The sequence below is a fragment of the Anomaloglossus baeobatrachus genome, chromosome 2, assembly GCF_048569485.1.
Source record: "Anomaloglossus baeobatrachus isolate aAnoBae1 chromosome 2, aAnoBae1.hap1, whole genome shotgun sequence".
Classification (NCBI taxonomy): Eukaryota; Metazoa; Chordata; class Amphibia; order Anura; family Aromobatidae; genus Anomaloglossus; species Anomaloglossus baeobatrachus.
The window spans coordinates 21956832-21970889 of NC_134354.1; the positions used below are offsets into that span (position 1 = coordinate 21956832).

Here is a 14058-nt window from a genome sequence, read left to right on the forward strand (position 1 = left end):
TGGAAGCTTCACTATCGCTGAGAGAGTATGAAACTCCATGCCAAGATATGTTAGTGATTGGGTCGGGGTTAGATTTGACTTTGAAAAGTTGATAATCCACCCGAAACTCTGGAGAGTCTTCAGTGCCACGTTCAGGCTGTGTTGGCATGCCTCTTGAGAGGGTGCCTTTATAAGTAGATCGTCCAAATACGGGATCACGGAGTGACCCTGCGAGTGCAGGACAGCTACTACTGCTGCCATGACCTTGGTGAAGACCCGAGGGGCTGTTGCCAGCCCGAAAGGTAACGCTACGAACTGCAGGTGTTCGCTTTCTATAACGAAGCGTAGAAAACGCTGATGCTCTGGCGCAATCGGCACGTGAAGATAAGCATCCTTGATGTCTATTGATGCTAAGAAATCTCCTTGAGACATTGAGGCTATGACGGAGCGGAGAGATTCCATCCGGAACCTCCTGGTTTTTACATGTTTGTTGAGCAACTTTAGATCCAGGACGGGCCGAAAGGACCCGTCCTTCTTTGGCACCACAAACAGATTGGAGTAAAAACCGTGACCTTGTTCCTGAAGAGGAACAGAAGTCACCACTCCTTCCGCCTTTAGAGCGGTCACCGCCTGCAGCAGAGCATCGGCCCGGTCGTGCGGTGGAGAAGTTCTGAAGAAACGAGTTGGAGGACGAGAGCTGAACTCTATCCTGTACCCGTGAGACAGAATGTCCCTCACCCAACGGTCTTTGACCTGTGACAGCCAAATGCCGCCAAAGCGGGAGAGCCTGCCACCGACCGAGGATGCGGAGAGAGGAGGCTGAAAGTCATGAGGAAGCCGTCTTGGTAACGGTTCTTCCTGCTGTCTTTTTTGGGCATGACTGCGGCCGCCAAGAATCTGAGCCTCTCTGATCGTTTTGAGTCCTCTTGGACGAGGAGAATTGGGACCTGCCTGAGCCTCGAAAGGACCGAAAACCAGACTGACCCCTCCTTTGTTGGGGCTTGTTTTGTCTGTGTTGAGGTAAGGATGAGTCCTTACCCTTGGAGTGTTTAATGATTTCATCCAAACGCTTCCCAAACAATCGGTCACGAGAAAAGGGCAAACTGGTTAAGCACTTCTTGGAAGCAGAATCTGCTTTCCATTCTCTCAACCACAGGGCTCTGCGCAAAACCACGGAGTTGGCTGACGCCACCGCCGTACGGCTCGTAGGGTCCAGGACAGCATTAATCGCGTAAGACGCGAATGCAGACATTTGAGAGGTCAATGGTGCCACCTGCGGGGCAGATGTACGTGTGACCGAGTCGACTTGTATAAGCCCAGCTGAAATAGCTTGGAGTGCCCATACGGCTGCGAAAGCTGGCGCCAACGACGCTCCAATAGCTTCATAGATGGATTTCAGCCAGAGCTCCATCTGCCTGTCAGTGGCATCTTTAAGTGCCGCTCCATCTTCTACTGCAACTAAGGATCTAGCTGCAAGCCTGGAGATTGGAGGGTCCACCTTGGGACACTGGGTCCAACCCTTGACCACGTCAGGGGGAAAAGGATAGCGTGTATCTTTAAGCCGTTTAGAAAACCGCTTCTCAGGATAAGCGTGGTGTTTCTGGATTGCATCTCTAAAGTCAGCGTGGTCCAGAAAAGTGCTTAATTTACGCTTGGGATATCTGAAATGGAATTTCTCCTGCTGTGAAGCTGCTCCCCGTCTCCCCTCTGCAGCTCAGCGTGCAGGCAGGAATGGCTGCCGGCGTTCTGTGAAGAGGGGCGGACCGTGGGCGTGCCACAAACAAAGAGCGGGAAACTGCGTCCTACTGTGCCTGGTGTGAGGGCTGGAGTATGTAAAAACGACTCCAGCCCTCAGCGCTGATGCTCTGTACAGCGTCCCGCCCTCCTCCTGACTGGCAGGTGCGGAGGCGGGAACGAACGAACTAGGCCGCAAAAGCCGGGGACTGTAGTAATAAGCGCGGCCGTGATATATGCACGGCCAGCGCGGAAGTCCCCGGCGCACCACAAGTCCCAGCCGCGTCGCAGTCCCAGCGGCCGGCGCGACCGTTCTCCCCGAGTCTACCCACTCAGCTAAGCTGAAGTGAGGAAATGGCACAAGCGCAGCAGCGCTGTTGTCCCCGGCGCACTAACACACCCAGCAATGCTGCGGTGTGCGCGCGTATGCACGGGGACACAGAGTACCTTGACGGAGCAGGGCCATGTCCCTGACGATACTCAGCTCCATATCCAGCGGCTTCTCCAGGGGCTGCGGATGGAGCACGGTCTCTGTGCCTGGAGACCGGTAAAATCCCACTTCGCCCAGAGCCCTAATGGGGATGGGGAAGGAATCAGCATGTGGGCTCCAGCCTCCGTACCCGCAATGGGTACCTCAACCTTAACAAGCACCACCGACAGAAAGTGGGGTGAGAAGGGAGCATGCTGGGGGCCCTAGTATGGGCCCTCTTTTCTTCCATCCGACATAGTCAGCAGCTGCTGCTGACTAAACAGTGGAGCTATGCGTGCGTGTCTGACCTCCTTCGCACAAAGCAAAAAACTGAAGGGCCCGTGCTCCCACGGGGGGGGTGTATAGCCAGAAGGGGAGGGGCCTTACACTTTTAAGTGTAGTACTTTGTGCGGCCTCCGGAGGCAGTAGCTATACACCCAATTGTCTGGGTCTCCCAATTAGGAGCGAAAAAGAAAAAGCCTGTGCCTTGGCACCCTTGCTTTTTGCAGACGACATGCTGTTATCTCCTCTTAGCAAACAGTGAGGGTATATAGCTAAGCAAATACTGCAGCCGAGCAGAGCAAATGTATACCCAATATGGATATTATATATATATATATATATATATATATATATATATATATATATATATATATATATACACACTGCGGCACCCAGGGGGGCCAGCACCTGTAACAGGTGCGGCTTACCGACCGCGCCAGCGGTTGTGTGTCCACCAGATTCCCTGCCTGGGCCTCCCAGAGTTATGGAGCTCTATCTGAAGTTCTCCTCCGGCAGCAGCGATGATAATAATGGCTGCCAGCGTTCTGTGAGGAGGAGGGAGCCGTGGGCGTGCCTTAGAAAGTGCGGGAATCTGGTGCCCCACGGTGCTCAGTGAGGGGGGAGGAGGATACTAAGTATGCTCCAGCCCTCACCGCTGACGTTTAGTCTAGCGTCCCGCCCTTACCCCTGACTGGCAGGCCCGGGGGCGGGAATATGCGGTACTAGGCCGCAAAAGCCGGGGACTCGAGTTATAAGCGCGGCCGGCAAACAGGCACGGTCGGCGCGGTAGTCCCGGCGGCCCCAAACACAGCGCAGCTGCTGCAGTGTCCGTCCACAGGCGCTCTATGCGCCGTCCCAAAGGGGACACAGAGTACCTCAGAGAAGCAGGGCCTGTCCCTGATGACATCCAGTCTCCTGTCCGTCAGGTTCCCACAGGGGCTGCGGAGGGAGCCCGGTCCCAGTGCCTGGTGACCGGCTAGGATCCCACTTCTCCCAGAGCCCCTAAGGGATGGGGAAGGAAAACGGCATGTGGCTCCAGCCTTTGTACCCGCAATGGGTACCTCAACCTTAACAGCACCGCCGACCAAAGTGGGGTGAGAAGGGAGCATGCCGGGGGCCCTGTGAGGGGCCCTCTTTTCTTCCATCCGATAAAGTCAGCAGCTGCTGCTGACTAAAATGTGGAGCTTGCGTGAATGTGTGCCTCCTTCAACACAAAGTATAAAACTGATGGGCCCGTGATGCACGGGAGGGTGTATAGCAGAGGGGAGGGGTTACACTTTTTAAAGTGTAATAACTTTGTGTGGCCTCCGGAGGCAGAAGCTATACACCCAATTGTCTGGGTCAATTGTCTGGGTCTCCCAATGGAGCGACAAAGAAAATATGTTTATGCATATAACAGCCATCCCACTGTGTGACATAATATAACATGGCAAGGAAGTTAATGAAAGGGGACGTACTGTTATGACGCCAGAATGCCATCACTTGCAGGTAATCTAGAACTTCCCCCGCCTCCCCCTCTGCTTTCATGGGCAGGATTTCAGACAACTCTGATCTCAGCCGGTAAGCATGGCATGTAACCGGCCCCTAAACTAAGTAGGTGATGACACTGCAGCAGGACCCGTGAGATAGTATGAAAGGCTTGGGTAAGTTATGTGATCACATAAGACGTTATTTGTTGTGAATGTCGTCTGTGTGGGTGCTGTTTTGGAGCTCCCTCTGGTGGCCAGGAATGGTAGTGGAGCTGAGTCTGAGCCTGTGACTCAGACAGGTGTCTGCGTTAATTGTGAATTAAGGAAGTCCTATTGCAGATAAGTCTGGTCTATATAGGAGAGCACTTTTTGCCTTGCTGGTCCTCGGTCTCTGGCTTAGAGTTCTGTCCTTCCCTGTTTCCCTGTGCAAGACTTCTGAAGATAAGTTTGTTAGGTTTTTCTTGCTTCCTGGTTTTCTACACCTTAGGGTGTTTTTCTTGGTTTTGTATCTGTTTTCTTGCAGATGAAGATTTGACTTTCTAGTTTGGGGAGCATGGGGGGTTTCCCCTTTGCTAGCTCTTCTGCAAGAAAAGGGAGTTTCTCCCTGTCTAACTTGATTATTTTCACTTTTGTGTTCTTTTTGGTACTTTGTCTCTCCCATTATTTACAAGAGTACCTGATATAGTGGGGGTGAGGTCGTTCGACCCCAAGGTCCATTTTACCATCAGGAGATTGGTATTTTTTCTGCAGGATTTTTGTACTGACCACAATCAGTTTCCTTTCCTTTGTATCTAGTTAGTTGGGCCTCACCTTTGCTAAATCTATTTTACCTGTGTATCGTGTTTTCCTATATCACCGTAATCTTTTTATGTCGGGGGCTGTCTACTCCTTTGGGAACTTCTCTGAGGCAAGGTAGATTTCGTCATTTCTCTCTGTGAGGCGTAGCTAGTTTCTCAGGCTGTGACGAGGCGTCTAGGTGTTTAGGCACGCTCCACGGCTACTTCTAGTGTGGTCTGATAGAACCTGGGCTGACCGCAATCTCCTAACTACTCTTTTGTTATTCTTTGTGTTTTTCCACTAGTGGGAGTCTTTTGTAATGTTCCACGGTTACCGGATCATGACAGTTATTCATACAAGTGTCGAGCATCTATTTCTGGAAGGATAGTCACTAAAAAAAGACAAAACTGTAATATCCCGACCTTTGACATTCTGCTGCATGCCTCCATTGCCCGCACTTTGCTCTCTCATCAGGCTATTTGGAAATCGAGAAGACAGGTTGTACTGGATCTGAGACTGCTGCATGCAATTTCTCTGCAGAACATGCGGTCCTTGCTGATGTTGGAAAATCCCTTTAAAAAAGAAAAAGAAAAAAATACCTCCAAAATTCCATAGTATACTATTCAGGTCTAACATAAATCTGCATTTTTGATAAGGTTTTCCACGGTTATGTTCATACCTGTGACATTACATTCCCTCAGTGCAGCATGGAGCTTTAGGCTGTGTTCACACAGGGCGTTTTTGCCTTGGTTTTATGGAAATCCATGCTAATAAAAGGCTGGCTTCACAGTCCCAGCAAAGTCTATGAGATTACAGACATCTCGTGCACAAACACACCTGCGTTGCATAGTTTTTCTGACGGTTTTGTGAACCGCCCTGGTTTTTTGCTGCGTTATTAAAAGAATGAACATGTCCATTATTTTCAGCGATTGTGCCACGGTTTTTCACCCTAGTGACGGGTGGGACCAAGATCGGCGGGTCTAACTGGGTTAATAAAAAACCTGGTTCCGGCCCAAAATGAATCCAGGCTCATTAGCCTCATGCATATTCACCGCTTTCCCCGCCCACCGGCATCTGTGATTGGTTGCAGTCAACCCGCCTCCAGCCTGTGTGACAGCATCTGACTGCAACCAATCACAGACCCGGCTGTGACTGGAAATCACCTGAGTGACGTCCCTGCTGATCGTGTTCATTCTCCCCCTGGAGCTCACAGCGGGCCGTCATGTTCTATGGCCGCTCGCTGTGAGTTTCAGATGTAGCAGTGCTAAATTGTCGTGGGACCTTGTGTGTATTACGTCGGACCTGCAGGGGTGTTTATGAGGTTAATAAAGTGGTGAAAGAGGGTGTTTTTTGTATTTTATTAAAAATGAAGGATTTTTACCTTGGTTACCAGCATACACCGCTTAGCGCTGGCTCCTTGCACACGTAACCAGGGTAAATATTGGGTAACTAGGCAAAGCGCATTGCTTAGTAACCCGATGTGTATCCTGGTTACGTGTGCAGGTAGCCAGAGAGAGCATGTGCAGCGAAATCCTACAGATTGCGCTGCTCAAAAAACGTTACAAGCTGCGTTCCTTCAGCCCGGCGGTCAGTCGTTCCATGACTGATCAGTCGGGCGGAGGATGCAATGCAGCATCATCAGTCACAATCCGCTGCTCATACGAGTCTATGGAAACAACGGAATCCGCTAATCGGATTCCGTTGTTTACCAGAGCAGCGGATTGTGACTGATACAATTTAACGGAAGTGTGAACCTTGCCTTACATCCGCTGTGCGTCCATTTTTTGACGGATCCGTTGTCATCCGTTTGTGTTTGGGACAGCCCAGTGGGATGTGTGCCAAACATGCTGGGCATGCTCAGTAGAGTATGACGGAATCCAGCGCTGGATTCCGTCGTAAGACGGATTACAACGGAATCTAGCACCATAGACAAACATTACAAGCGTGACGGATTGCGACGGATTCCTGCGCGCTGCGTTAATTTTGACGAGCCAAAAAAACGTTACATTCTGCGTTGTTTCCGCCCGGCGGTCAGTCCAAAAACGACTGATGCGCCACGCAGTGGATGCAACACAAGGTCATCAGTCTCAATCCGCCGCTCATACAAGTCTATGGGAAACAACGGAATCCGCCACACGGATTCCGTTGTTTACCAGAGCCGCGGATTGTGACTGATACAAATTGACGGAAATGTGAACCTAGCCTTAGTGGGCATGGCCAGCTGGGTTAGTGAGCTTGGCAGTGTTTTCTCCCTTCCACTATAATCATACAAGGGGGGCTTCACAACCCCAGGCCCACACCATGTGATAGGTGTGTGTTGAAATGACGTTATACCTCGAAGGAGCCCGTACACCCTAGCACCTACCGAGCAGGTACTTGGTCCGGACATTACAGAAGTGCAAAAAAACACTGTAAAAACACCATAAAAGCTTGGCCAAAAACCATACCAAAAATGCAGAAGACCCCCAGGAGACTTCTGCCCCAAGATCACGTTTTCTTCAGGAAAAAAAAAAAACGCACTAAAAACGCCCTGTGTGAACATAGCCGTATTCTTGCTCTGGGGTGAAGCCGGCTCTGCTCAGCTTGCAGCACCATATGGCAGATGTGAACACAGTCTTATAGATCCACGGCTTAACTTACAGGAGCGCGTGAGAATGTTCATACCTGCATTCTTACTGAGGCTCCAGTTTTGCTCGCTAAAGTTTCCTCTATCCCGGTCATCGGTCGCCTGCTCCTGTAAAATGACAGTCGTGTCATTGTCAAGGGAGAAATTTTGGGTAAAGATAGCTAATGGTATCTTCATACAGGGTATCCAGAGACCGGTGCCGTATAAGCTGTATATCAGTGCCGATATTAATGCATCAGACAATGATTACACAAGACATGTTCTCAGTTTGAGCTCAGGCTTGCGTCTGAAACTTGTATACTCGATAGATCCAATTATACAATATTCATTAATAACCTTGAAGCCAGAACACAGAGTTTAGGGAGGATTCCACTCCCCAATTTCTCCCAGCATGTTATAAAACACATCTCTGTTATACATTCTTTCTGTGTGAATCTTCTGATAAGACTTTGCACTTTCACATTCTGGCTTCATTATCTTTGGTTAACCCCTTCATGACTATACAGCTTAGAATTATATTATGGGTCTATGCGATGGCTACATAGACAGATTATTATGCAACTACATCTACATTTTAATTATTTACATACACAGATATTCTTATTACATTTGAACAAACAAGCTATAGCTCAGACCACCTCCACATCATCAGGGATCACAAAAGTGTAATACCGTTCAAAATATTGGACGCCCCTGTTCCTCACATGGTTTCCCCTGTTATTATTGGAATGTGCACACTGTAAATTTAGACTAAAGGCAGCAAAATCAGGAGGAAACAAATAAGGAAACGAGGAGTAAAGAAACATGGGGTACACTTTAAACCCCTCCTGGTGCTCCCAGTTGTACCCTGATGACAACTCTACACCCCCTTTGCTATTCTATCCAGCATCTTTATCAAGTCAACACCAGGAATGGCTTCCAAGTCTTGGAGAAGTATAGCACTCTGTCGGCTACTTTGCCTTCCCCGAGTCCAAACCATCTCCACTGGGTTGAGCGTTTGTGGAGGCCATGTTCTCTGATGCAGCCTCCAGCCCTTTCCTTCTTGGTCACGCAGCCCTTACAAGTTTCATCTCATTTGTGGTCCTCAGTAGTGACTACTTTGCATATGCTAAATATATGCAAGTCAAATTTATATGTGAGATAGCCAAGATAATTGTCTATAAAATGAAGGCCATCTCACGCTCAAAGCTGTATTGGATGGTGAGATTTGGAGCCTGAAAGTTAAAAGTGCAAAACATTGTTACCCTTTTGCCTGTCAGTGTATGAGGGCTGTTAGCTGAGTTGCTGTCAATTTGTGGTTTATGAGGTTGGTAACTGATGAACTTATCCTCTGCAGCAGAGGTTATTCTTGGTTTTCCTTTTCTTGAGCGAACTTCAAGAGAGCCAGTTTCATCATAGCTAATCATGGCTTTCATGTTTGCATTTGAGGATACTTTCAAGGTTCTAGAAAATTTCCATACTGACCAACCTTCCTTACAATAATGAGGGACTGCGGATTTTCTTTACTAAGCTGTGTAGTTTATGCCATTTTCCGGCTTAGAACAGCTGTGGCATTTTCTCAGTGCTCCTATGGATGTGTACCTACACTACCTCTGATGGTTGTAAATACTTTCTCACAGCCGGTGATTCCAGACTCTGGACAAGGTGACCTGTTCATTGGAAGCCATTTCAGGAGCAAACCTGATTAAGCTGCTGGAGAGATACCAAGGGAGATAATGCCGTAATCATCGAAAAAGGGGGGCACCAGGGGGAATCAATATTCTACTTTGTGTTTCCTTACTCCTGGTTTCCATGTTTTTTCTTTATTCGTGGTTTTGCTGCCTTCAATCTGAATTTACAATGTGCACATCCCATTAAGAAGAAAAGCCATCAGCATTCTGCCAGCACTTTAGTTGCTGGGACTTCCATTACCATACATTGCTACTATAATGGTGCTTGTCTGATCTGAAACTATAGTCCACCTATTTATAACTATATACACTGTATCAGACAGGAAAACAAAAGCTGAAAGGCAAAGCTAATCCTGTAGAGGCAGAGCCCCGCCCCTCCTGTAAGGGGCAGAGCCCCGCCCCTCCTGTAAAGGGCAGAGCCCAGCCCCTCCTGTAAGGGGCAGAGCCCCGCCTGTTGTGAATACATTTTCCAGTTTGGGGCTCCCTCTTGTGGTCAGTGCTGGTGGTGCAGTTGATTTGTGGAATGAAAGCCACACACCTGCAGAGGTCTGGCAATCAGGGTCAAATTGGGACTATATAACTGAGTAGTTTTCTCTTGTTACTTGCCGGTGCTCAATGGTCTCATGTGTGTTAAGGACATTCTGTAATCAGCCCTGCTCTCTACCAGAACTCCTCTCAGATAAGTGGTATTTGTACCTTTGCTGTTTGTTTTCCCACTTTCTTGTTGTTTTTTTCTGCTTTGATACTAAAGCTTGATTCCTTTTTTGTCTGTGTGGAGTTCTTGGTGGAATGGGATCATTCCCTGCTGGGAGTGTCTGTATACTTCGCTCCATGATTCTGCAAGGTATTGTGTTTGTCATGCTTGGTATTAATTCAGTCCCTCATCTGTATAAGTGTTTTTGGATCCAAGTAACATCAGACTGCTGATACAGTGGGGGAGAGGTTGTGTGACCTCAGGATTTTTCCATATCAGAAGTGCTGGTATATATTAGGGTTTTTTACGGCTGCAGACTGCGCTCCTTTCTATCCTTTCTTATAAAGATAGTTTGGGCCTCACCTTTGCTGAATCTGTCCTTTCTGGCTTTGTATTGTGTTTTTCTATATCACCGTAGCCTTTACATGTGGGGGGCTCTCTATCTATCTTTGTGGACTGCTCCGAGGCAGATTAGCTTTCTTATATCTCTATCTGTGAGAATATTTAGGTCTCTGGCTGTGTCGAGACGACTAGGTCATCGTAGGCTCGTCCCACGACTACTTTTAGTTGTGTGTCTGGATTAGGTCTGCAGTCCATTAAGGTTCCAGCCACTGTTACCATTTGGGATTCCGCATTTTTTGATCCTCCTTGGTCCCTGAATCATAACACTTGTCCCTCCGGTAAGAGGCAGAGCCCCACCCCACCCCTGTAGAGGCAGAGCCCCGCCCCACCTCTGTAGAGGCAGAGCCCCGCCCCTCCTATAATCAGTCTCTGAGTCTCAGTGGGGAGTCACCAGCACCTCGCAGTGAAGTTTCAGGGGTAAGACGCTATGAAGCCTTTTGCAGATGATCATGTCTGAGGACACCAGCCCCGCTTCTGCCGCTTGCACGTGGAGGGATCACTGTTGTGTTGTAGGGATCAGGGCAGATAGCAGAGCAGCCGGAGCAGAGGACACATCATACGTGTACACAGGTCTCACCTCACATAGAAACCTTCCCCTGTCGGTGTCAGACCTCGCGGAGTCCGACTCTCGGCTCTTCCATTCTTTGGCTTTTTCTGCATATTTTTCCTTTTCCTCCGCTGACAGAAGCTAAAAGAATAACAAAATGTCAATCCAGCAGCATACAACACAGAGGTCTGGGGGCTACCGCACTGCTCTGCAGGGGCGGTATGTGACAGACACAGGGTGGGGGGCCGGGGGGGAGCCAGAGCATAGAGGCAGATCAGGGTCCTGTAACGTAGATAAGAGTCGGGGGAGGGGGGATCCATCAATAGAGGAGATGAGGAAGGGGAGGAGACAGAGAGGGGGGGAGGAGACAGAGAGGGGGGGAGGAGACAGAGGGGGGGGGGGGGAGACAGAGGGGGGGGGGGGGGGAGACAGAGAGGGGGGGGAGACAGAGAGGGGGGGGGGAGACAGAGAGGGGGGGGGGGAGACAGAGAGGGGGGGAGACAGAGAGGGGGGGGGGAGACAGAGAGGGGGGGGGGAGACAGAGAGGGGGGGGAGACAGAGAGGGGGGGGGAGACAGAGAGGGGGGGGGGGAGACAGAGAGGGGGGGGGGGAGACAGAGAGGGGGGGGGGGAGACAGAGAGGGGGGGGGGAGACAGAGAGGGGGGGGGGAGACAGAGAGGGGGGGGGAGACAGAGAGGGGGGGGGAGACAGAGAGGGGGGGGGAGACAGAGAGGGGGGGGGGGAGACAGAGGGGGGGGGGGAGACAGAGGGGGGGGGGAGACAGAGAGGGGGGGGGGGAGACAGAGAGGGGGGGGGGAGACAGAGAGGGGGGGGGAGACAGAGAGGGGGGGGGGAGACAGAGAGGGGGGGGGAGACAGAGAGGGGGGGGGGAGACAGAGAGGGGGGGGGAGACAGAGAGGGGGGGGGAGACAGAGAGGGGGGGGGGGAGACAGAGAGGGGGGGGGGAGACAGAGAGGGGGGGGGAGACAGAGAGGGGGGGGGGAGACAGAGAGGGGGGGGAGACAGAGAGGGGGGGGGAGACAGAGAGGGGGGGGGAGACAGAGAGGGGGGGGAGACAGAGAGGGGGGGAGACAGAGAGGGGGGGGGAGACAGAGAGGGGGGGGAGACAGAGAGGGGGGGGAGACAGAGAGGGGGGGGGGAGACAGAGAGGGGGGGGAGACAGAGAGGGGGGGGGGAGACAGAGAGGGGGGGGAGACAGAGAGGGGGGGGAAACAGAGAGGGGGGGGAAACAGAGAGGGGGGGGGGAGACAGAGAGGGGGGGGGAGACAGAGAGGGGGGGGAGACAGAGAGGGGGGGGAGACAGAGAGGGGGGGGAGACAGAGAGGGGGGTGGAGACAGAGAGGGGGGGGAGACAGAGAGGGGGGGGAGACAGAGAGGGGGGGGAGACAGAGAGGGGGGGGGAGACAGAGAGGGGGGGGAGACAGAGAGGGGGGAGAGGAGACAGAGAGGGGGGGGGGGAGACAGAGAGGGGGGGGAGAGGAGACAGAGAGGGGGGGAGAGGAGACAGAGAGGGGGGGAGAGGAGACAGAGAGGGGGGGAGAGGAGACAGAGGGGGGGGAGAGGAGACAGAGGGGGGGGAGAGGAGACAGAGGGGGGGGGGAGAGGAGACAGAGGGGGGGGGAGAGGAGACAGAGGGGGGGGGGAGAGGAGACAGAGGGGGGGGGGAGAGGAGACAGAGGGGGGGGGAGAGGAGACAGAGGGGGGGGGAGAGGAGACAGAGGGGGGGGGGAGAGGAGACAGAGGGGGGGGAGAGGAGACAGAGGGGGGGGGAGAGGAAACAGAGGGGGGGGAGAGGAGACAGAGGGGGGGGGAGAGGAGACAGAGGGGGGGGGAGAGGAGACAGAGGGGGGGGGAGAGGAGACAGAGGGGGGGGAGAGGAGACAGAGGGGGGGGGAGAGGAGACAGAGGGGGGGGGAGAGGAGACAGAGGGGGGGAGAGGAGACAGAGGGGGGGAGAGGAGACAGAGGGGGGGAGAGGAGACAGAGGGGGGGGGAGAGGAGACAGAGGGGGGGGAGAGGAGACAGAGGGGGGGGAGAGGAGACAGAGGGGGGGGAGAGGAGACAGAGGGGGGGGAGAGGAGACAGAGGGGGGAAGGAGACAGAGGGGGGGAGGAGACAGAGGGGGGAGGAGAGAGTGAGGGGAGGAGAGAGTGAGGGGAGGAGACAGAGTGAGGGGAGGAGACAGAGTGAGGGGAGGAGAGAGTGAGGGGAGGAGACAGAGTGAGGGGAGGAGACAGAGTGAGGGGAGGAGACAGAGTGAGGGGAGGAGACAGAGTGAGGGGAGGAGACAGAGTGAGGGGAGGAGACAGAGTGAGGGGAGGAGACAGAGTGAGGGGAGGAGACAGAGTGAGGGGAGGAGACAGAGTGAGGGGAGGAGACAGAGTGAGGGGAGGAGACAGAGTGAGGGGAGGAGACAGAGTGAGGGGAGGAGACAGAGTGAGGGGAGGAGACAGAGTGAGGGGAGGAGACAGAGTGAGGGGGGGAGGGAGGATGCAGAGTGGTGATGAGGCGTGGGGGGTTGCCACCGATGGGTTGGGCATAGACCAGTAGGGGGAGAGTAGCAGACACCGATGGGTAGGGCGCTCAGCAGCAGACACTGGTGGGGGGCAGACACCTATACAAGGGATAGCAGCAGGCACTGGGGGAGGGGAAGACACAGGTGGGGAGGGGAAGACACAGGTGGGGAGGGGAAGACACAGGTGGGGAGGGGAAGACACAGGTGGGGAGGGGAAGACACAGGTGGGGAGGGGAAGACACAGGTGGGGAGGGGAAGACACAGGTGGGGAGGGGAAGACACAGGTGGGGTGGGGAAGACACAGGTGGGGTGGGGAAGACACAGGTGGGGTGGGGAAGACACAGGTGGGGTGGGGAAGACACAGGTGGGGTGGGGTGGAGGAAGATACGGGTGGGGGAGAGGAAGATACGGGTGGGGTGAGGTGGGAAGACCCGGGTGGGGTGGGGGATAGTAGCAGACACCAATTGGGGGGTTGAAACTGATGGGGTGCGGCAGACCCCAATGGTGGGAGAGGGGGGTGATTGGATGGGGGGCAGTCAGGCTGCAGGGGGCGCCGCTCCCGCACTTGTGCCCTGTGTGCCTTCACTATGAGCTCTGTTCACACTTGGCTTTCTCGGTGCCGGTGACCGCGGTCCCGCTGCTCGGCTGCCACTCACCGCCCAGTCCCCGGAGCACAGCGGGATGGCCTCCTTCACTCCGGACACCTTGAAGCCGCGGCGCCGGAGCTCCGGGATCATCTCCAGGGTGAAGAAGAAGTAGGCGTTCCGGGATGCCCGCTTGTTCGGCATGGCGCGTCCTCCTCCTCCGGAAACTAGCCAAGATGGCGCCTGACGCCGCTCCGCACAGGACTGGCCCGCCCCGCCGACCACGTGAC

At 53.2% G+C, this 14058-nt stretch overlaps 1 protein-coding gene across 2 annotated transcripts in view; it reads right to left on the reverse strand.

The window, feature by feature from the left end:
• MAEL (maelstrom spermatogenic transposon silencer) overlaps positions 1-14048 on the reverse strand; it is a 161159-nt gene extending 147111 nt beyond the window's left edge. For both annotated transcript variants that reach the window (XM_075334916.1, XM_075334915.1), the window contains exons 1-4: positions 13841-14048; positions 10680-10790; positions 7375-7444; positions 5133-5282 (exon numbers count right to left, since the gene is read on the reverse strand). In XM_075334916.1, the coding sequence (XP_075191031.1) occupies positions 5133-5282; positions 7375-7444; positions 10680-10790; positions 13841-13972 (463 nt within the window). In that variant the 5' untranslated portion in view covers positions 13973-14048. The remainder of the gene's footprint in view (positions 1-5132; positions 5283-7374; positions 7445-10679; positions 10791-13840) is intronic.
• Between the last annotated feature and the right edge of the window lie 10 nt (positions 14049-14058).